Below are 24449 nucleotides of genomic sequence, written 5' to 3' on the forward strand. Positions count from 1 at the left end.
TGAGGGCTTTTCTACCACACTTGGGAAAGAAACCGAGCTAAGGCACTTATCTTAGTAAATTAACAAATTATCATCTTGATCTTGTACCTGTTCTCTTTCCCTTCCTTTTCTTTTTCTTTCACCAAATTGACCACAGGTTCTCTATATCCTCCAGATCGTCTGTGAATGTGCCCTCTGAGCTATGTTTGTTCTAATAAAGAGCCCTTCTGCTCAGCCCATATGTATGTTAAGGTTTTCATGCCTTCAGTTGCATCCAGGGCCTTTCTGACATATGAGGTCCTGAGATAATCCCATGTACTTTTCTTAGAACAAAATGAAACGATACAGCAAGATCACCTGGCCACAGTTTGTAAAGCTTCTCCATCAACACCAGAAAATCATGACCCCATGGATCTATTACCCATCTACCCCCAGCCAGGTGAGTGAGCTATGTTCATTTTCAATATAAGGCTGAGATAAATTATTAGCAAAAGTAAGACAGAGAAATGAAAGAGAAAAGTCTCACAGTTTTTCTAGTAAAGGAATTGAAAGGAAATTAACTGAAATTTTGCTAAAGCAGAAAATGATGAGCCCTATAATAAGGGTAGGCCAATTAGATGAAAATTACACTTGGATTGGTATTTAACTTGAATGTTTGCCTGCAGCATTCTACTTGTTGATTTCTGTAGCCACTCTTACAGGGGTCAAAATAGAAAACAGGTTTAAACAGATTTTTACATTTAAAAAAAACAAAAAACAAATTCTAACTGTAGCTTAAAAAAGTTTAGTTGACATTTAATTTGTACTTGATTAAAAAAAAAGTTTCACAAAGGAAATATATTCTCCAAAATCAATAAGATGCTGAAAACAGAAAAATGCCAATTTACTGTTAACAATATGGGATTTCCTGTCATAAGTTGACCTTATGCCAGTGACATCATTTCTCAATATGTTATAGTAGTCTTTATGTCGCATCTAAAGATATTTTACTCAGATAAAAATGTCTGGCCTGATGTTTGTATAGGAGATGACAAAAAAATTAGAATGTTGTAAACATTTCCATGGAGGATGTAATGGATTTTGTCCATGTACATTTTATAAATATTACAATTAAATGTATTGTTGCTTGTTGCAGTAAATCTCTCCATCCCAAATATGCCCCAGTAATGAAAACACAACACAATTAATATGACTACATGATATGTGCCTAGATTGGGCAGATCTATACTACCATCTTCTCCATCTATGAGACCCCTTAGAACTTGCAGTTTCTCCAGGCCATGTGCTTCTGCTCTGCTTTTCTTCTTCTTCCTCCTCCTCTGTGTCCTTCTCTCCCCCTACCTTCTGCTCCACCTTCCCTTTTATCTGTCCAATCATCAGCTCTCTTTTATTTTACAAATTAAGGTGGGAAGCAGGTTTACAGGAAATCACCTGAGTGCTGACTCATTCCTTGTTTGCAGCCACTCACAGGAGATCGGAATTAGCATCAAATATAATTAGCCCCAGGGCTATCTATCACAACAGTTGTTTTATATTTTTTCAAATTGATTAACTCTTCTTATTTTTTTTATTATTTTTTATTTTATGTAGATGAGTCTTTTACCCACATGTTTGTGAAATTTCATGTGTCTCTGGTTCCAGGGAGATCCACTGGAGTGCTCTTAACCATTTTTTTTTAAAGATGCTTTTAAGATTCTTGAATTGAATACTTCTCTTTTATTTTGATAAGCATGCTAATAACTTTGGTGAACTTTAAGGCAGAAACTTCTGTAATGAATATTTTCTTATTTTTAAATAATATATTTTCAACTTCAATTAAATAATCAGTGGATTAAATATTACTGGTAATATTTTATATGCCTAAGAAACTATAAAATAATTACAACATCATTTTAAATTTTACTCAAAAGGTAATTCTGCATCATTTAATAAGTGCATACAAATAGTAATTTTCCATAGAAGACTAAGGAAGCTGAATATTAACTTGATCATCAGTTTGCTTAGTTAAATTTTTCAAAAAGCCTCTCTGTAGTTTGCATCAAGCATAAACACAAATGAGTTCTAAATATTTTACTGTTAAACATCATCCTGGATGTAGGAAAATACAATTAGTTATAAATACTAACATTATTGTAAACTAGGATGGATGAGTACGTCTGTATCCTATATACAAGCAAGCATTATCTTCTGGAACATAATTACATTATTATTGTGTTTTGTTTAACAGGTTTGAGTGGAAAATCCACATCTCCATTTTCTTTTCTGCCGTAATTACTTCTCATTACCAACCTATTGGGACAGATGTAGGAATGATACAGAAGTGGTAAACCAACAGAATGCTCCAAAAGAGTTCCAGAGTATCTTCTAGTCTTGTACATTTCCATTGAATGTGTTAGGTCTGCATGTGGGTTTCATCTCTGCAGAGTTGATGACTATTGAGACTGTCTTCACTTCTGTTCCCATGTCACTGAACCACATTCTTTTCAAAAAATAAAACTTCAAGTGCATGCTTTTGTGTGTGGTTGAAATTTTGTGTTGTCTATATTGGCCCAGAAAGTTACTGACAGTAATATAAAGCCCTTCAACAATTAAATCATAACTCCAAAGACCCACACGTTCACAGTTCTATTAAACCATTATTTTACCTTTTCACTGCCTATATCTGCTTACAGTTGGCCACAGCATGAATCCCAAAGCCTCATCAATGTTCTCCATGTTCCCTCCAATTCCAGTCACAGAAGAGAAATCCCTGAGAACATAATCCTGCTAGTGAGATAAGAAAGACAGACCATTTTGTTGGTTAAGCCAGTTAAGTGTTTATAAATCATCTATCTTTGGCTAGTGATGAAGAGGATGCTAATACTTCAAAGTCTCTTGGTACCAAAGTTCAGGGACATATTTTATTTACTTTAACTTATTTTAATTTTATTTTTATACTTTTATGTTTCTATGAGTGTGCTCTCCCACCCACTCAAACACTCCAGCCTCACTGGGTCATTGAGCCTCCATAGGACCAAGGGGCTCCCTTTCATTGATGCCAGATAAGACCATCCTCTGCTACATATGTAGCAGGAGCCATGGGTCCCTCCATGTATACTCTTTGGTTTGTGGTTTAGTCCTTGGGAACTCTGGGGGTTCTGGTTGGTTGATGTTGATTTTCTTCCTATGGGGTTACAAACCCCTTCAGCTCCTTCAGTCCTTACCCTAACTCCTCTATTGGGGTCCCCATTCTCAGTTAGGTGGTTGACTGCGTGCATCCACAATATTTAAAGAACAAAACACAATCACATAGATGTTGAATGAGGGTCGAGCCAAGTAACATTACAACATTTCTTTTTGTTGGAGATCAAAGTCATTACTTCAAACATATAATTATTTTTTACTTCCACTTTCTTAAACTTAATTGTTTTGATTAATACATCTGGACTAGGGCCAGGGTCCATGAAAATCCCAAATGTGTTGCCAAGGCAGATGATGGTTGAGGGTATAGTGAGGGCTGAGAATTGTCTAAGCCATCATGAAATTGTGATGATTTTGATGCAAAGGCAAGGTATGAAGTCTGCATGGTTGGCACCATAAACGATCCCTGTCCTTTACCCCCTCATAACATAGTTCAGTCTATCAAGTTCCCCTTTTCCTAAGCTCCTTTCCTGTACATTACAAAGATTCAGCAGTTTTTCTGGAAAGGGTGGCCCTGACATGTCTTTTGAAAAGTCAGAGCAGTAATAAGCTCTAAGAACTCTTATTTGTCCTCTTAGAACCTTCCATTGCTTAGCAATCTGATGATGCTACATTCTGTCTGTTGTATTCTCTGGTGGCCTCACTTCTCCCAGACTTTATCCTTCATAATTTAAAATATTATCCTCATACTTAATACAATCCTTCTGCCTTTCTACGCTGAAGCAACTCTCCCAGGACAATATCTGGCCATGTAAGACTCTGAAATGAATGTTGACTTCTGTTCCGTTCTAAGCCTCTGAGTCTCAAAGTAAGTTTCTTTTCTCAACTTTGATGGTTACTAAAGACTATCACATTGTGTTTTTATCAGAATTAAAGTTAGCACTCCTCCTAGCATTACCTTAAGTTTTGAGAATATTTCCCTTCCTATTTGGAAATATTGAATCTATGGTGTATAAACACCACCCATGTCTTGATACGTCGATAATATTATTTTAATCATGGTGTGATATGCTAAATGTTAGATATTCATAACAAGTGGCAGGAAAGGCTTTCCCTGCTGTGGACTCCCTTTATAAACTTTGTATGGCCAGGGCCCTGCCCGAGGAGCTCCAGCAGTCAGACCCCTCCCCAAGACCACACTAACTGCCATAACTGTCCCAAAGTTCATCTCCAGTCTCTCAACAGGACCCTGCCCAGTTTATGCTAATTTTAGGTTAAAAGTCTGAATAAAAGCCAGTAATCTCTGAATAGGAAAACTCACCAATTCATGAACTTTCCACAGAAACCCACCAATCCCTGAGCGGGTGCCTGTATACACACACACACACACACACACACACACACACACACACACACACACTCACACAAACTATCAATCCTTGAACAGGAAAACCCACCAATCTCTGAGCTCCCCCAAGCCTGGGACTTGAAATCTGACCAATCCTCACCCTGGAAATCTCCACCCTAGAAAGCTCTATGCCCATAAGAATCCCTATATACTTTTGGTTGTGAGCCTAGCCTTTAACAGCTGAGCCTTCTCTCTATGCCCGGGCTTGGCAAACACAGAAGTAGATGCTCACAGTCAGTTATTGGATGGAACACAGGGCCCCCAATGGAGGAACTAGAGAAAGTACCCAAGGAGCTAAAGGGGTCTGCAACCCTATAGGTGGAACAACAATATGAACTAACCAGTACCCCTGGAGCTCGTGTCTCTAGCTGCATATGTATCAAAAGATGGCCTAGTCTGCCATCATTGGGAAAAGAGGCCCCTTGGTCTTGCAAACTTTATATGCCTCAGTACAGGGGAATGCCAGGGCCAAAAAGTGCGAGTGGGCGGGTAGGGGAGTGGGTGGGGATGGTCTGGGAGACTTTTGGGATAGCATTTGAAATGTAAATGAAGAAAATACCTAATTAAAAAAACAAATTAAAAAAAATAAAAGCAAAATATTTTCAGAAATTTAAAATGGTTTAGAAATTCAAGGTCAAAGAAATTTTTGTAATGATACATAAGTGACTAAAATAAAAATATGTAACCCATAAAAAAAAAAAGGAATCCCTATATAAGCACTGTGCTTTGTCCATTTCCCTGATGCTGTCTGCTCTCTCCCAGGAGCATAGACAGCCACTCCTGGATTTGTCCCTTCTCACTCTGGACCCTCCAATAACACTCTTTCATGAGATTTTTCTCCATGGTGTGACTCTCTCATCAGAAGAAGACAAACAATGAGGAGAAGAAGAGAAGAGAAGGAGCAGGGCTGAGGCTCCTGGGCTGCTCAGCTCAGCTGGGGATACCCTCCCCTGGGAGCTGCAATGCCTTTGCTGAGTACGCTTCCTCTCAGAGCTAGGTGGTTCCTGGGCTCCTGTATCTCAGGATGTCTTTTCACTGGGACATTGTTCCACCTCAGAGCTGTGTGGTTCCTGGACTTCCAAGTCCCAGGACACCTTCCCATCCAAGCAGAAAGGCCAATCCTGATAACTTGAATTAAACCTGAAAATAACTTAAACCCTGCCCATAAAGCCTCTCCGAATATGTGATCTTCCACTACTTTAAAGCTAGTAAATCTCCCCCCCCTTTTTATTTCCTAAGTTTTCTATTTTCTTGAAGGTTGTATCCAAGTAGTAATGATTTCATGATCTAAAGTTAGTTAGGCATTACATTTTAATTCTTTGAACTTACACTATTACTAAAATTACTATTTTGTCAGTAATACTACTATTACTAAATATTAGTAACTACTAATATTGTAGCTCAAAGTTGATACATTTATAGAAGAAATAAAATATTTCTTATAGAAGTATCACAACACTTGGTTCTTGTCATGACATACTTTCTAATAACTCTTACATTTTCTTAAGACTATTTCTCTGGGGTGATTTTCTAGATTCCCTTTCTCCACACAATGATTGGTATTTTCTAGGGCTATCATCTCAGGTACATATTTTCTAAGTTTACAGGTTTTCTATATGATCTGATTGACTTAATCATTTAAATTTACACTGATGATTGCTGATTAAAAATTAGTTTCAATCTCTAAATCCATCTCAAATGTAGTCACAATTATCTTCTAAATATCTTACCACATTTGCTGGTTTCACAAAAATTATATAGCAGTAATATAAAATTAAGAAATAACCTATTCTTTCCCATCTCCCCTATGCAGTACATTATCAGAATTGAATTTATGTCATCTACTTTTGGAACCAATATTTTGTTATAACATGCCAAACTGTGAAAAAGCAGCCAGCTCCTTTTGCCACTGAAAGAAAGCTTTGAGGCTTTTCAAAGAGTCTCGAATAAAGATGATGTCAGTGATATAGTTACATTGATGTGTCTGTCCTTCATCACTTGTTTTTGCTTCATTTGATGACATCACTGGAGATTTAGAAAATATTAAAACATAAGGCACATTATGAAAACCAAGCTGTGGGTTTCACAGTCATAGAAACATATTCAATGATGTCTTTTTAGAATATTTACCTTGTAAGTTAAACCTCCTGGCATTTCCAAAAGTTTAGCAATCATCCATGAATGAAAAGGAACCACATTTCCATGACTACAAAATAAAAGGTTATGTTCTGGCCCACCATTCTTCTCAAACCCACTATTTGTGGAAGACAAAATCATATCTCACAAAAGAACTTCACTTGTATGCTTATGCATTATTCTGTATTGTTGAATCTCATGGCAATGGGCTTGGTATTACACATTTTTAATATTCCATACTTAAATATAAAACTAAGTTTAAATATAGATGTTTAACTTCTTTATTGATAATAAGTGCTATGGATCAGTGAACATCAAGGACCCCATATAACTCACTACACACACATAAATTTTTCCCAAGATTCCTTTTACATACATAATTACATGTCTCTTATAAATCTCCAGGACTGATAGAAGTGTTCAATAACCACTGAGTGACTAAAGAAAAGTAAAAGAGAGGAAAATATGAAAAGAGAGGATGAAAAGAAAAGTTGTAAAGGGGAAATAAAAAGTTATTACAAGAATAAAAGGTAAAACAGCAAAAATATGAGACTGAAAAAATTATTCAGTGGTTGATGACTGTTGTGGGAAAGAAAAGCAGCTGAGTACACAGAACCGCCCAAGGGAAGTTTTAGGATCATGAAATTTATATGTGTAGTGGTGGGTCTATGAGTTACTGTCAATATAAAACATTTAACCAGAAACAGTGAATATTACTAGTTGCAAATACCAAAAAAAAAAAAAGAATAAACTTTGGCATGGAAATCTAAGATAAAAATGAATCTGACAGTATAAAAAATGCATGGAGTTGCCTCTCTGAAATGAAAGATGGAGAACTGGCTGACTAAAGTTGTCTTTAGAATTAAGACCAGTAAATAGGTATATAAATGATAGATAGATAGATAGATAGATAGATAGATAGATAGATAGATAGAGATGGGGAGATAGATAGATAGATAGATAGATAGATAGATAGATAGATAGATAGATAGAGATGGGGAGATAGATAGATAGATAGATAGATAGATAGATAGATAGATAGATGATAGATAGATAGATAGATAGATAGATAGATAGATAGATAGATAGATAGTTAGAGATGGGGAGATAGATAGATAGATAGATAGATAGATAGATAGATAGATAGATAGATAGATAGATAGATAGTTAGAGATGGGGAGATAGATAGATAGATAGATAGATAGATAAATAGATAGATAGATAGATGATAGATAGATAGATAGATAGATAGATAGATAGATAGATAGATAGATAGAAAATAAAGTTATTTACCATGAAACAGTCTCTTTGAACTGAAACTGTGAAGTTGGTAGGGGATATCCCTAAAACACTGCAGGCTCTTGCTATTCCATTTGGTTGCCCACCAGGACTAGGTGATTCAACCAACTGTTTTTGTTACCACACACCTCAGAAGCACAAGACACAGGAAGTGAGCTGGGACTGTGCTGGAAGCTTCTTCCCTCCAGGGCAGTTTTCATGGTTACAGTAAATTCTGTTCAGTCTGCTGGGGAGAAAGGCCATTGACAGCCGGCCTGTGTATCCTATGATCTAGATCAACTTGCCAAATAGGATACACCCACTTGAGCTATTATAACACTACATGGGGAGACCCATCCCTCAAAAGGTAATGTATGCCAGGTACTGAGTGCCAATCGAAAATTCATTATAGGAAGAGTATAGGCTCTCTGGGGTATGCAGGTGAAAGCTTTAAATTGACATAGTGTCCAACTGCCTTCTTAATAGATTTATTTATAGTCATAAACAATTGCCATTATAGGCATTAATCAAAGAAACTTATTAGGACAGATATAAACATATGATGTTTTCATAATTTGTCCTCTCTGGATCCTCTGGGGACAAGCTGTACTTAGGCATTGGTATAAACTGCAGAAAGTAGGTCAATAAGATCAAGCAAAAATCTACCAATCTGTTAAAAAAAATAAACAGGAAAATAAGATTCAATCTATATTATCTGAATAAGACTGATTTTCTTATTTTTGAATATTCAAAAAAACTAGATAACAAGTCCTATGAATTGATATATTAAAAGACCATGAGACAAGACACTGTCTGAAGATTTTTAAATTTTAGCAAATCTAAGAATACGTCAGTACCCAGGGGATTTTTAAGGGTACCACTCTTATTTCTATATTCTTAAATATCTATGAACTCTTCTGACAGGAATAAATATTTCTGTATATCTTTTATGAAAATGCATGATGAGCTGGGCGTGGTGGCGCACGCCTTTAATCCCAGCACTTGGGAGGCAGAGGCAGGCGGATTTCTGAGTTCGAGGCCAGCCTGGTCTACAAAGTGAGTGCCAGGACAGCCAGTACTACACAGAGAAACCCTGTCTCGAAAAACCAAAAAAAAAAAAAAAAAAAAAAAAAAAGAAAATGCATGATGACTAGGTCTTTACTAGAACTGTTAATTCATCTGACTGTCATTAAATTTTCTCTTATAGAGACAATGTGTTAGCTATACTTCTAGCTTAGGGCCATTGTATAGAATCAGACTAATAGATACAAAACAAGCAGTAGCAGTAAGATAAGCTTGTGAAATCTGGTAACTGCCAATAAATCTTATTTCAGAACGTCAATTAGATGTAAAATGATCACAATGTAAGCTAAATTTATATAGCCAACCATTAAGCTGTACTAATGACAGACTAATTATATTTCATTACAAGATGAAATATAAATGTGTTAAGGTATACTCAAGGAAATTTTGACATAATTTTATAATTTTAGGAAGATCACTTAACTGCCTAACATCTCTTTTTCTGTTTGCTTACAATATGATCACTTCTAAAAGGATTTTAGTGACTAATAAAAGAAGACATGATTATTCTGGGAAGGGGTGAAACTAGAGTGGGAGAAAAGAAGATAAATTCAGAATTGTTCCCAAACATGGGAATAGTGGATTCCAAAATTTCCAGCGAAGAACTAAGACAATGCAAAACAAAAAAATATAGAGCTTCTAAAATACTAAAATAGTTAAACCAATAACTCAAGAAGTACCCCTGAGGATTTTCCCCAGAATTCTCTAATGCTCCTCATGTGTAAACAGAATAAGGTAGAGATGTCTAACATATATTATAATGTTTAGACAGTGTCTATTGTTATTTTTTAATGTCTCAGTACTGTACCACCCAGGGATCACAGCAGAGACCAAGCACCATGTGACTCAAACATTTAAGCAGTTGAGCAAAGTCTGGAAAGAGTAAGATGGGGACATTGTGTACTTCCCCCAGGCCTTTTTCTGAAAACATAGTTTTACAACCTTTACTTTTGGCAGCAACCATCCATGGTCTACTCCATCCAACAAATTTGAATCTTTTCTCATATTATTAGAATATACATAACCTAAAATCTGTACGTAGAGCAAAAAAACATAGGTAATAGCAAATAATGATAACATATGGAAACAACTATAAAAACAGTTAATGTATAACTAAAAACAGTAATATACCTTAGATATATTGCTTATTTAAACATTCATTTGAAATGAATCAAGGAATTAATATTATTACTCTTGGTAATGCACATCAGGTTGAATATATCTCTCATTCACATTTGGAAACTCAGAAGTATGCTACAATATTGCCTTTGTATAGACATCGTCTTATAAAAAGTGGAAATGTTTATATTTTTGAAAAAAGAAAAATCTATAAACATCAACAGTAAAGCAATTAGAGATGTGTTGTTGTTTCACAAAAAATCCTAACCAAGACATACACTTAAATCGAGCACTCCTTTATTCTTAGGTGACAGAAAATTTGAGCCAATAAAATGTCTAATGTGCTAAAGGATGTGTTAGCAAAAAAAAAAAAAAAAAAAAAAAAAAAAAAAAAAAAAAAAAAAAAAAAAAAAAAGAAAGAAAGAGAAAAAGAAAAAGAAAAAAGAAAAGAAAAGAAAAGAGAAAAAAAGAAAATTGAAAGTGATAAATTTTTCCAGTTAGATGGTATCAGTCTCCCATTGAATCCATAGATTCTCTACAATGTATGCCACATGTGATTACTTAAGACAATTGCATTTCCGTGTATATCCTCCAAGGCAAATTGCAAAAGATGCCCTTGAGTAAAAAGTGAGTTGAATTTCATGTTAATTAGTGAAAAGAGAAAACAAAGAGAATGGACTTTAGCGTCTTCCCTGCTGAGCCAGGCTGACAGCAGTTAAATAGCAGCACACCTTTTCTCCTCTCCCAGACAGAAGTAACTTAAAACATTCTGTATATGTTCTGAAAAATAAATTCTACTCTTCATGTTCATAGGCTTCATCAAAATGAGGTTACTTCTTTGGGCCTGCATCATGTGTGTCGCTTTTGCAAAGAGGGTAAGTAACTGAGCTCTCAAGACCTGGAGCAATGGGTATAATATCAAGTAAGTGTGGTTAGGAGTCATACTGAAGAGGAAGTGAGTATAGTGCTTATACAAGTCATCAGGTTATGGGCATAAATGTGACAGTGTCTAAATCTTGAAAGAAATTTTCAAAAGCCAGATAATAAAGATCTAAAACCTGGCTGTCTCCTAAGCGGCTCTTCCAGAGCCTGACAAATACAGAGGCAGATCCTTACAGACAACCATTGGACTGAGCACAGGGTCCCCATTGGAGGAGTTAGAGAAGGAGCTGAAGGGGTTTGCAACGACATAGGTAGAACAATATCAACCAACCAGATCCTGCAGATCTGTGAGGCACTAAACCAGCAACCAAAAAGTACATATGGAGGGACCCATGGCTCCAGCTGCACATGTAGCAGAGGATGGCCTTGTTGGGCATCAACGGGAGGAAAGAGGCCCTTGATCCTGTGAAGGCTTGATGCCCCAGTGTAGGGGAATGCCAGGGCAGGGAGGTGGGAGTGGGTGGGTGGGTGGGGGAGCACTGTCATTGAAGCAGGGAGAGGGGGAGGGGGCCCAGTTAAGGATATAACATTTGAAATTTAAATAAAGAAAATATCTAATTTTTTAAAAAAGGAATTTAAACAAACAAACAAACAAACAAACAAACCTGGAGCAGATCAACAGCATGGAAAGGATGTGAATTCAGACTCAGGAAACTGGAAGGAGAAAGCATTATAGGGCACTACAATCCTGTGCAGACAGTTTTAGCAGGGTTTCTCTGACAGTGAAATCCTATTTGCTGAGATGTGTAGAGAACCAAAGGATGCTCAAAGGGGCCAAGGAATGAGCATGATGACATTCAGTGTTAGGTGAACTGATGAGGCTTGAGATCATTTCTTTTTATTCAGAATTCCACTATGGAGTCCTGGATTGCCTGGCACTCCTTACAGAGACCAAGCTGGCCCCAGACTCATGGATTTGTCTGCCTTTGCCTCCTAGATGCTGGGAATAAAAGTATGGGGTTGAAAACAGTTTTAATTCTAGCAAATGAGTGTGTTAAACTCTCTCTTTGAAAAAGGAGGAATATCCACTCTGAGTAATTGCTTTAATACTAAATAAGATAATTACTTAACAAAAATATCTAAGATTGAGTAGAAATTCAGACTACTCAACACTTCTAATTATTATTAGCTTCTTGGCTAAATTTCAAAATATTATTATGTCCCTTAAATGTACCTAAATTAATTTGTAATTCTTAAAATAAATATGCTGAGTTTCCTACACTAGCTTTTATCCTGTATGGTACCTGATCTATGGTGAATTCAAAAGTCACAATAAAGCTTCTATGGTGAATTCAGAAGACATAACAAAGTTTTATTAGAAAATAATGCATAGATCTACAAAATGGCACTAGACCACACACACACATGCACACGGACATGCACACACATACACACATATACACACACATACATATACATACACACAAACACAAACACACACACACACACACACACACACGAATTAGAGTGGTAAAACAACATGTATGAATGAGAGCCAAATGGCGTCTCACATGGCAAAGATTTACCTGCATACACAATGATGCAAACTAAACACTTTTCAGTCAAAATAAAAGCCCCTGTTGAAAACATCATAATGATTATGATGTCAATTCTTCAGACCGGGACTCATAGTCAAGAAAACAATGATGATAAGACGATGCAAATTCTTCAGTAAAAGGAAAGTCTGAATGCAGTTGTTCTCAAATAACCACATTAAAATATTTTTCTTTTTTTTAGAGACGTTATCCTTTCATTCATAAGGTAAAACAATTATCATTTTATCATTAAAGTATATTTTCACTTATAGGTTCTCTATTTTCTGGGCAATGCAATTGACTTTAATTGCTCTTAAATATTGTTTTATTAATTTCTTCAGATAAGGTGAAAAAGGCATAGAATATACACTTATGCCAAACATATTTGCCAGCAAGCCTTCATTTCTGATAACCAGAAGCATAGGATGAACTCCTTTTATGGTGGAATAAAAGTCTGTGTGTCTTAATTTACCTTTATGCCTCTATGATATTTCTGAATTTGTACTTAAGCAATATAACCAATGAGAAAATGATGGCATGAGAGATTAGAACAGAAGAAAGCAAGATACTGAGCAGCTATATATTCAATTATTTTATTTGCATATGGGTTGTTTGTTTTCTTTTAAGGAGGTAGAGAAAGGGTCTCATGTAGCCCAGGGTGACCTTCAATGCTCTGTGTTTCTAAGCATGATCTTAACTTTTCTTCCTCCTGCCTCCACCTCCCGTGAGTTAGGATTATAAGCATCTACCATCATGCTGGACTGAATTTCATCTAGATACTAGAAACTACAAATGCTATGAGTACATATTCCAAGGAACTAGGTGATTTCTGTGCAGGAAATAATCATGAATTATTTCATGTAGCAGACAAACGGACTTACCAATACTTGATTTTCTTTAGTACTTTGTAATCATTATCTCATATTCTAATGACAAATGTGTGCTAAGAAAGTTACAAGTATCCATAGCCACAAGTGTGTTATGGGTTGATAGGAAAGCATAGTTTTATATATATATATATATATACCTTTTTAAAAAGGGTCTGAGATGTAAATGCTTTTGAATAAAAACAGCAAAACTGGCAAAGCAGCTAAAAACCTTTGAAACTTTTCAAAAATTAAAACAATATTAATATATTTGAAGTTCACATTAACAGTCATCAGATTCTGGGTCTCTTTCAATAATAAAAGTAACTGACACTTATGTCCCACACTTGTGTCCCACACTTGTGTCCCAGGCCTGCCCTGGAATGTTATTTATTTTACATTTCTCATACCTTAGGGAATATGGAAAAATCTATTGGAAAACTTTAAGATTATTTAATTCTATAAGATCAATCTAAAATAGGAAAGTAATATTAAATTTTACATGGAAAGTTTGGCTGGCTTCAGGTATAGTATTTCTGGCATTTGAAAAAGAAATCTGGTCTGGTTGCACTTTTTAATAGCTAGCATCCTAATGTCTACAGCCAGCATACCAGAAAGCAAGCACTGTGTGTGTGTGTCTGTGTGTGTCTGTGTGTGTCTGTGTCTGTGTGTCTGTGCCTCTGTGGTCTGGGTGTATGTGTGTGTGTGTCATATAATACTATTCAAGAAAAAGCTTAAAATACTTCAAAGTCCGTGGAAAAATGTAAATTTACTGAGAAGCTATGCTGAAGGCCTCATTTCATAGCTAAGATTTTATAGGAAGCACAGAGGGTGATATAATGTGCATCTGTTATAAATAAGAAGGTAGATATAAAAAAATGAATCAAAAGTTTTGGCTTTGGTACTTGAGAGTTTCTAAATAGATTGTGAACAAAAAAAATTTAAGTGGTAGTATAAAAACACTGGACTGAGTAGACAGTAATCCTTGAATGTTCATGGTATTCTGTGTATACAGGATTCACAGGGTCTGTGCATGTGTATGGTAGTGTGTGTGCAAATTGCTGTGGAGGACAGAGGTTTCAGTTGGCATCTTACTCAGTTGCTCTCTACCTTATATTTCAAGTCACTATCTCTTCTCTTGTTCACTCCATGATTAGGCCAGGCTGGTTAGTCAACGAACTGTAGCTATCCTCCTCTTTGCATGTCCTATGTCCTGCCCTTCCCTGCACCTTGCACTGGGATTATAGGTACATGCCTCTGTGTCTGGATTTTTCTTTCAGATAATTGTACATACATTGTATCCTTTATTTTGTATTAGTTATATGAGTTTTGTACAATGATTTTAATCATATTTGCCATTCTTCCCTAATTATCTCTGGCTTTTATATGGGTGCTGGGGATAAAATGTAGGTCAACAGGCTTGCACAGCAGAAACTTTGCTGACTGAGCCATCTCCTCAGCCCTGTATATCATGTTGGTCTTTACATTTTTTTTGTTTATATAATGTTCCTTTTTAAAAATTTTTCCATACAATGAATTTTGATCATGCACCTTCTCCCTCCCCACCCTAAGTATTCTGAGATTCTCCCCACCTCCATACCCACCCAACTTCATATTCTTTCTCTCTCAAAAAACTCAAAAAACCAAAACACCAGAAAAACAAAGCAAGACAAAATCAGGAAGACAAAAAATACTAAACAATAACAAAATAAAAGCACACAGAGAAAAACAGAGAGTCTGTTTTGGGTTGATAAAGCCCTCCTGGGCATGAGGCCTGGCCTTAGTGAGTGTCACTCCATTGGAGAAAATCAATCATTCCCTCTCCCAGCAAGTATCAACTGCAGATAACCTCTTGGCTAGGGGTGGGACTTGGTGTCCACTTCCTCTTCTTTGCAGGTCTCATGCATGCTGCCACAGTTTCTGTGAGTCAATATATGAATCAGGCTTGTGTCTGGAAGATGCTGTTTCCTTGGAGTCCTCCATCACTTCTGGCTCTTACGTTCTTTCTGTCTCCTCTTCTCAATATATCCGTGATCCTTGAGTCTAGGGGGTTGATAAAGACATCTCATTAAAGGCTAAGTGTACCAAGGTCTTTCACTGTCTGCACATTAACCAGTTCAGGTCTCTGTGTTAACTACCATTTACTGCAAAAAGCTTCTCTGGGCATGGCTGAGCTAAGTAGTGATTTCTGCCTAGAGCCATTGTCTCACTGAGCCTTGGGTTCTTCTCCTCAGTGACACTGAGGCATCACATCACATAGAAAGGATGCTTACTAGAAGTCAGGCATTATAGCACATGCCTATGTTACTAGAATCTAAAGCCAAGCTCAGAGGATCATATTTTTGAGATCAGCATACTGGTTGCATGATTAGGTCATGGTATGGTCTATATATAACGGACCTGGCCCAGGGCTGCATGAGGAGGCTCTCTCAGAAGAAAAATGACAATAGTAAGACGATAGATAGTTATAGGAAAACTGAAGACACGGCAACTAACTGTTGATGGCTCTTAAAAGAGAAAATTCCAAAACTGGTACAATGCTCCTCCAATTGTAATCAGAGATTTGAAATGTTATGCTTTCCATAGTATCAACTTTACAACAATTTTTTTTTTTCAGAAATCACCCTCGTCCACTGAAGAGGTAAAGTGAACTCAAATCTTTTGGGTTTTATTTTTATTTATTTACTTTTTTTGGTAATTAAATATGTTAATACGTAGTGTGTACTATTTTTTTTTTTGCCTTGTTATTCTTTAATGGAAGTGGTTTTTTTTACATATAAAACTATTTTTTATTACATCTTTTCCTCAATTACATTTCCAATTTTATCCCAAAAGTCCCCCATACCCTCCCCCCTACTTCCCTCCCCACCCTTTCCCATTTTTTTGGCCCTGGTGTTCCCCTGTACTGGGGCATATAAAGTTTGCATGTCCAATGGGCCTCTCTTTCCAGTGATGGCCGACTAGGCCATCTTTTGATACATATGCAGCTAGAGTCAAGAGCTCTGGGGTACTATTTTTTAAGATATCATTTCCCACCAAATAATGTTAGATAGTTCAGTTTTATGGTGATTGTTTTTTTTTGAAGAACTAGTTGGTTCATTTAAAGACTTGTTCACTTCTCTTCATTCATGGGTCCACTTGTCTATGCATATCTTGGTCATCACAGAATATTTTATCCACACTGTTAACCTGCCATCATTGTTCATGCTTAGTAGGTTGAGTGGGTTAAAATGAAACATAATCTTATAAAGTTTGACATTGTAAAAAGTATAATTAACAAGGAAGGCAGCACTTTACAAAAAAATTGTGAAAACTGAATCTGTATCCATAGGAAGTATATTATTAGGAGTACAACTTGGCATGCATCTAAATAAAACAACTCTGGGCATGAGAAACACTGAACATAAGTCTTTGAATGACAGTCAAACTGTAGCTATATAAATGACCAAATTCTAAGATCCTGATTTGTAAAATGGGGTGGGGGGCATTTAAAATAAGATAAAAAATATCATATGCACATGAGTAAGAAGTGTTCCTGTTTTCTGTGAATTCTTGCATAACTATGTGACCTGAGGTCCCTGGCAGTCTTCCAGAATGAGGTAGAGAAATCTGGTAGAACCACCAGAGGAATTGGTAGAGGTCCTACCATAAGAAAGAATTTGAAATTTGATGGTTAAATTCATGACCAATGTTATTAAAATACCCATTTAAAACAGAAACATCACTGGGAAATTTATATATGAAAAGCCAAGTCCATTTTTCATATTTTCCACCTGCCCTTCTGATAACAATACCTGGGGGGTGGGATGAAAGTTTGAGGAAACAGGACAAATCTGGGACAGAGGTCACAAATAGTACTACAACTGAAAGAAGAGTATGGAACTGAAGGCTTCATGTAGGACAATTAATTTGCAGAGAAGGGGGTTTTCAGGTGCAATAGGCACAGATTAAGAACATGGTGGAGACTATCCTGGAAGAACCTGTCCTGCATCCTATGTTAATCTTCTAAACTGCATTCAATGTTTATCTAAGACACCCCCATCCTAACCCAGGCAGTGTATTCTGCAATATGTAACACTTCTCTTCTCTACAAAGTGCTTCTCAAAGTGCTTCTCCTTCAGTTTAGGTTTGTTATCTTCTCAAAATATTTTCATTTCGATAAATATGGATGCATATTGGTTATTAAAAAGACTAAACAAGTATTCCTTTAAAAACATTATTCATATATGACTACAGTCATAGCAGAAATTAATATAGCTACATGTATAAATGGTCAACTACAATGAATTCCTTTCCTTCTATTTAGGATTACTTTGGAAATCGCTACCCACTTAATCCATCTCTGAATATCCCGTTTGGCCTATGGAATGACAATTTGCCACCTTTTCTTTTGCCTCCTTTTAACACTCAACAAGGAAGCACCATCACCAAATTCCCTGGAAGTTCTGAACTTGAAAAGGGGTTATCTCTATATCCTTGGATTGCCACTCCTTCTAAACTTCGCTATGTATACCAAAGTCTTAACTACCCAGCTGATGCTCCATTGAATGGTCCCCCAGTCGTTCCTCTTCCTCCTCCCAGACCCTTTCCTCCCAGGCCATATCCCTTTGTCATACCTCCAAAGATTTCTGTCATCTCACCTGTTAGACCTGAGCCCGTAGCAGTTTCTGCTGTGCCTGCTGAAGGTGAGGGTCTGGTACCTGAGTTCCCTGTAGACAAACCTATTTTAGGTCTGCCTCAGGCAGTCAAACTTGGAACACCCGTGCCACCCTCTGGACCCAAACCTCTTGCACCCGAACCTGCTCCATCCCAGTTTGGTGCACCTGAGCCTGCCCCAGTCCAGTTTGGTGCACCTGAGCCTGCCCCCCACCAGTTAGAGGCAGCTGTCCCTGATGCATCCCGCCTCATGGCACCTGAACCCGCTCTACCCTTGTCTGTGGGAGCACAGTCCCCACTAGCTGAATCCCCTGCAGGCCTGTCTTCTGAAAACAAACCTACTTCAGGTGAGCCTGCTGTAGCACAGTCTCTGCCAGCCATGCCTGCTGCAGGCCTGGCTGTTGAAGCCAAGCTTCCTGCAGCAGAATCTGCTGCAGGCCGACCTCCTCCAGCTGAACTTATGGCGAGCCAGGCTGTTGTGGGAAAACTTATTACAGCTGAGCCTACTGAAGCAAAACCGCAGGAACTTGAGCCTGTTGAGGCCAAATCTGCCAGCCAAGAAGCACAGGCTTTTTTTTTACCAGGTAAGTTACCTACTGTAACCACTGCTATGTGTGGGGTTTATAGACGGGGAGGCACACAACTTCTGTACAAGGAACACACCCACTTCAGGATTACAATCTAGTCTTTTAGTGGACAGTTAGTCAACAGATAAACTGCGGATATTAAAAGTGTATAGGGCATTATTACCATGTACACAGTAAAAGAACTTTCAGGATTTGAATATTTGAATATATACATTAGAGTCTTGATTCTTCTTGTTTCTTCTCCCATCTTCTCATATCTCACATCTTTGTAAAACTTCCTGTCAGGTAGAAATGATAAGTGGCGCTACACAGATGGCTCAGTGGTTAAGAGCATTTATTCTCACAGAGGACCAGGGTTCAATTCCCAGCACCCACATAGAAGCTCACATCCATTCGTAACTTTGATTCCAAGGGATCCAGTACCCTCTTCACATGCCCCAGGCATGCATAGGGGGTGTTTGTGTGTGTGTTGTGTGTTACATATATGTGCATATATAATGCAGAAAAACATTCTGATACATATAAAAACAGTTTAAAAGTGATTAGCTAGATAAATTTAATTTATTCATCATATGAGAGGAAGAATTTAAGGTTCCCCCCCATATAGTATGCACATATAATACGCACATATGCATACACACACAGATATATACTTGCAAAACACACAGCATTTAATCTATGTGTAATCCCTAGAACTCTGTGGGGGCAACACGCTAAAACACTTACTTCTCCATTTTTTTTTCTGTGTCCTGTATCTTAATAACAACTATTCTTCACAACAAGAAGTTAAAATCATGGGGAAAAAAAACCTTTTCATCTTCATAATTATTTTTCTTTTCAGAAAAGATTTCATTATGTAACCAGGGCTAGCCTGGAACTCACAGAGATCCACCTGCCTTTGCCTCCTGGATGCTGGGACTAAAGGAATGCACCACACCCGGCCTCTCCTTATAATTTTAAACATATACTTTATTTCAGACAACAGACGCAACCCTCTTTATGTTAGCCATCTTGTCTGCAAGCAGATTTCTCTGGAACTTTTATAAAGCACCTCAGAATAACTAGATTATTTAGAAAAGAAAGCCCCTGTGCTACCAAATGAAATATATTTAATCATAAGTGAAAATACCCTTGTTCTTTTTAGGTAGAGAAGTGAGATTTTCTGGAGAAGAGAGTGATATGCATTTGTTTCTATAAGTCATGCATAATAATGAGATGTGGAAATTGTGGATTAATTACACTACAGCTCCTCAGCTGAAACTACCTTTGCATATATATATATATATATATATATATATATATATATATATATATAGTCTTTTAGTCATGCATACATGTGTGAAATGAGAAAATGGGATGTGGTTGCTAGTTATCAGTTCCTTAGAAATTAAGACATGATGAATTTATTTCCTGTATACAATTTCCAGACTGTTATTAGAATAGAAAATTCTTCCTTAAACTGATCAAAATTAGGAACCAGCAAGGGACTGGATAGATGGCTCAGATGTTAAGAGCACCAATGACTGCTCTTCCAGAGGTCCTGAGTTCAATTCTCAGCAATCATATGGTGGCTCACAACCATCAGTAAGGGAATCTGATGCCCTTTTCTGATGTGTCTAAAACACCTACAGTGTACTCACATACATAAAATAAGGAAATAAATCTTTTTTAAAAAGTGATTCAAATTGAATATGACCTGACTACACCGCAATGATACTCATCCCTTTAGAAAGAAGCTCCTCTGAAGGGGAAGGAGACTGAAATGAGGAGTTCTGTCCATTAAGGCCTGCGGGCCATTTGCCATCCTTACCCACTCCCTGTTCCTCCATCTCACCTCACACACTGTCCTAACAAGAAAGGCCCTGGACAGAATGCTCAGTTGATCTCCTCACTTCCTATCTAACCAAAAATAAGTAAAATAAAGAAAACAAATAACTATTTTCAAGTCCTTATACCTCTGCCCTATGCCCAGATTATTATCAGGTTATGATCATAAATGTTCACTGGACAAGGAAATAGGGAGATATTATTTTAACTTTCAGTCAGATGAAATTCTATTCCTGAGGTGCCACCCATGCCTAAAGTTATATTGAGAATAAATGTGACATCAGTCTGCGCTATCAGTGGTCACTTTAACTATAGTCATCCTTAATGACATTAGCCATTTTCTGTTTTTTTCTTAAACCCTTAACCCCAGCTAAATTATGTGACATTTTATTTTACTGGTATTTAAGATGAGAGGCCTATAGGCGAATAATATCAAGATATTAGATTCATTTAAAATCATTTAACAATTTCACATGCTCACAGGCATACTTATCAAATTCCTTACATGGAAGGAGTTACTCAATGTGAAATAGGTAAAGGGGAAAATCCTATCTTCCTAGACAGTCTATAAAGATGGAAAAAGAATTCTCCTTCACTCCTATGTTTCAATATCAAGAGTAGCTAAATCAATAGCTATTCCAACCCAGGTTTCATGGTATCTACATATGCATTCAAATAGACTGAAATGTTGCATTTGAATTAAACTGTTACATGGATGCTTATTAATTCCTGTAAGAATATATAACTGTAGGAATGCTGCATCTGTATGCAGACAGAGGAGAAAACATTATCGTGATGAGTACTTTTAGATGACTATTCTATATAGTCCTTTATAATGAACTCATGAGTAAAGAAAAACAACTTTGCTTTATATGTAAGAAATTTGACAGTTTATTATACAAAGCTGACATGTTTTTTTATTGTTTCACAGGTGCCAATGAACAAACCAAAAGAAATCTAAATGTTATCTCTTTTCTCAACAAATAGTTTACTATGTTTTATTAAAACTATTAGTCTCTCCATATTTGTTGGTTTGTGCTAGATTTCTGTAGACATTTCACAAAACAATAATGATGAATGCTTTATTTTCAGTTCAAATGATAAAATATATACCTTATAGGTATAGCTATAGAAATTTAAACAAATTTAAGTATGCAATAGCACCTTTCTTCAAACTAGCTCTAGGATACAATACAAATACATTGTTGTCTTTTGTTCTTTTTTAAACATTTTTTATTAGATGTTTTCTTCATTTACATTTCAAATGCTATCCCAAAAGTCTTTTGTTCTTAAATTCTTTCTCCTAAAGACTATGTGACCACTTACTCCCTGCCTACCATCATTTTCTTGGCTTCAAAATGTCATCAACTTTTCTAAACAATTTTTCATTGGGCTTGTGTCAGGAGCCATTCCGTGCTCCTCACAAAGGGTAAGCCCTGACAGTAATCATACAAATAGTGTTCTCACTTTAAAGACAAGGCTTGGCAATTATTAAATAGTTATAAAGTATTTGCAGAAAGATGAAAGAATATACCGAGAAATTATGGACTTTGATTATTGCTGAGAAGGAAAGGTAAACTAAACTAGTGTGAGGTTGAACAGTGATTTTAGTACTCTTGTGACAAATTACCACAAAATACACAGTTTATTTAAAAAAAATCTATTTTTTTCATGGTATGAAGATCAAAAGCTCAAAACTAATTTTACCAAGTTAAAATCAGTATGTTGGCAATATGTGCCGCAGATGGCCGTGGGGAAATTTCTTCCTGTCTCTGCCTCCGGCTGTCTCTTTTTGGCTTCTACCCACCTTCAGTCCTTTGATATGCAGTCTCATGTGCCCAGTGGACTAGAAGGGAAACTAATAAATCCGAGATTGATGGATACACAGCAAGCCTCAGCACATCTTACCTTAAAACCCAGCAGCCTCTTAGTTTCTTCCCACAAATACAGCAGTCACTTTCTTCTCAGGTCAGAAAAATCTCAAGTCCCTTAACCTTCCCTGCATCGGAGTGAGACTTTCCCTACTCCTGAACATTGAACAAAACAAGTGACCAGTTGCCCAAATGGTGGTCCCATGATGAACCTGAGACAGGAAAACTAAAATATTCCCATTTAGAAGATTACCACTGCTGCACCATTCCAAGCAGAAATAAAAAAGCCAAGGCCGAGACATGTGCACGATTTTCCTCTCTGGAAATAAGTGTTATAGTCATGATTTCTTCCAATAATATGAAAAGTGGGCTTTATATCCTTGGACTATCAAAGTCCATTTCCTGCTTGGAAGGCTAAAGCCCTGTTATTTTGGACTTAGTTATTTTGTAGAGAATAGAATGACAGTTACCACAGGATTGGGGCTGGCATAGAGTTAAGAGTGTATAAATATGCAGTTAGAAGATAAAAAGTTCTGGAGACAAAAACTGCAACTAGATGACCAGATATTGATGTTTTATCTACTAGAAATTTAAGGTGAGTGTATACTTTAAGGATAGTCACTCCCTAAAACTCATTTACTGTAAAATGAATATGTCAGTTCATTTAATAATGGTAATATTTTTACACTATGTGTATCCATGTATATATTATTATGTATTTATATACATATGTATACATACATTTAAAATATGTAAGTATATACATCAAGCATCATTATAAACTTTGAAAATAGATTTTTCAGTCAGATCCCAAAAATTCTCAAAGGGAAAAGAAAATAAAAGAAAGACTATCTCAGTTAAGCAATTGGTATTTTAGAGTATAATTAATATAATAAAGGAATTAATTACATGAGGACAGAAACACTCTGGAGCATTTTACTCTCAGGATTTATTTGATAATCTAGTAACAAAAGTCTTCAGGATGTTGATCAACTTGCTTTCAGTTAAGGCTCTTGTGTCAATAAATACAATGTATGTTCCTTTTCTACAAGTTTCTATTACTCCATATTGTTCCCTTACTTCACTGGCTACTCTAATGCAGTCTTCATGGGGAGGAAGGGGAAATCACTGGGAGGCTGTGATGGTTTGTATATGCTTGGCCTAGGGAGTAGCAACTATTAGAAGGTGTGCCCTTTGACATACGCATGGTACTGTGGGTATGGACTTTAAGACTCTCACCCTAGCTGGCTGGAAGTCAGTATTCTACTAACAGCCTTCAGATAAAGATGTAAAACTCTCAGCTCCTCCTGCACCATGTCTGCCTGGATGTTGCCAAGTTTCTGCCTTGATGATAATGGACTGAAACCCTGAACCTGTAAGCCAGTCCCAACTAAATGTCATTTATAAGACTTGGTCATAGTCTCTGTTTACAGCAGTAAAACCCTACCTAAGACAGAATCTAACTCTATCTTTTCCCCAAGTTACTTTGTTAAACTAAATTTGTTTTCTTCCCTTCAGCATGTAATATGTTAAACAGCATTTTACTTATTGTTCAAGATGAACACGAAGTCAGCTTCCCAGTTGTGTTGAGGCCCAAACCTCTGGCAACCATTCTTCTCACATCCATGTCTAAAGGAAGCATTTCCTGAGGCAGCTTCCTGTCCCAAATCTTCACAGGCAGCTTGTTATAACTCATAAAATTTAAAGGTCACTCACGGCTAAGACAGACTTTTTAGGGTGGAAATAGTGAATGTGACTTAGAGGTACACATCATCCTGATGACACAGACTGTCTTCCCAGCAGAAGATGATGTAAGATGTAAGAGAAGACAGATGTAAGAAGAGCAAGAGTTTGAAGCCAGCCTGGGTAGCAAAGGAACTTGTGACTACCAAGACGATCAAGAGTTGGGGTAGGGTAGGCACAGACAGAGGAGACAACAAAAACTACGAAAATTATAAATTTCTAGAAAAATCCTTTCTTGAATTTGAAGTAAAACAGTGAAAATTCTTTAGGATATTTTACTCATAAATAAACCTTAACTT

The 24449-nt window shown here is 36.7% G+C and overlaps 1 protein-coding gene across 1 annotated transcript; it reads left to right on the plus strand.

Moving 5' to 3' along the window:
• Nucleotides 1-3787: 3787 nt before the first annotated feature.
• Prr27 (proline rich 27) lies at nt 3788-24056 on the plus strand. Its single transcript, XM_021163357.2, has 6 exons — nt 3788-3967; nt 10937-10998; nt 12803-12826; nt 16084-16107; nt 17773-18706; nt 23926-24056. The coding sequence occupies exons 2-6, from the start codon at nt 10948-10950 to the stop codon at nt 24054-24056; spliced, it is 1164 nt and encodes a 387-aa protein (XP_021019016.1). The 5' UTR covers nt 3788-3967; nt 10937-10947.
• Nucleotides 24057-24449: the final 393 nt, after the last annotated feature.

The sequence above is a fragment of the Mus caroli genome, unplaced genomic scaffold, assembly GCF_978045245.1.
Source record: "Mus caroli unplaced genomic scaffold, Mus_caroli_1 scaffold_4, whole genome shotgun sequence".
Lineage (NCBI taxonomy): Eukaryota > Metazoa > Chordata > Mammalia > Rodentia > Muridae > Mus > Mus caroli.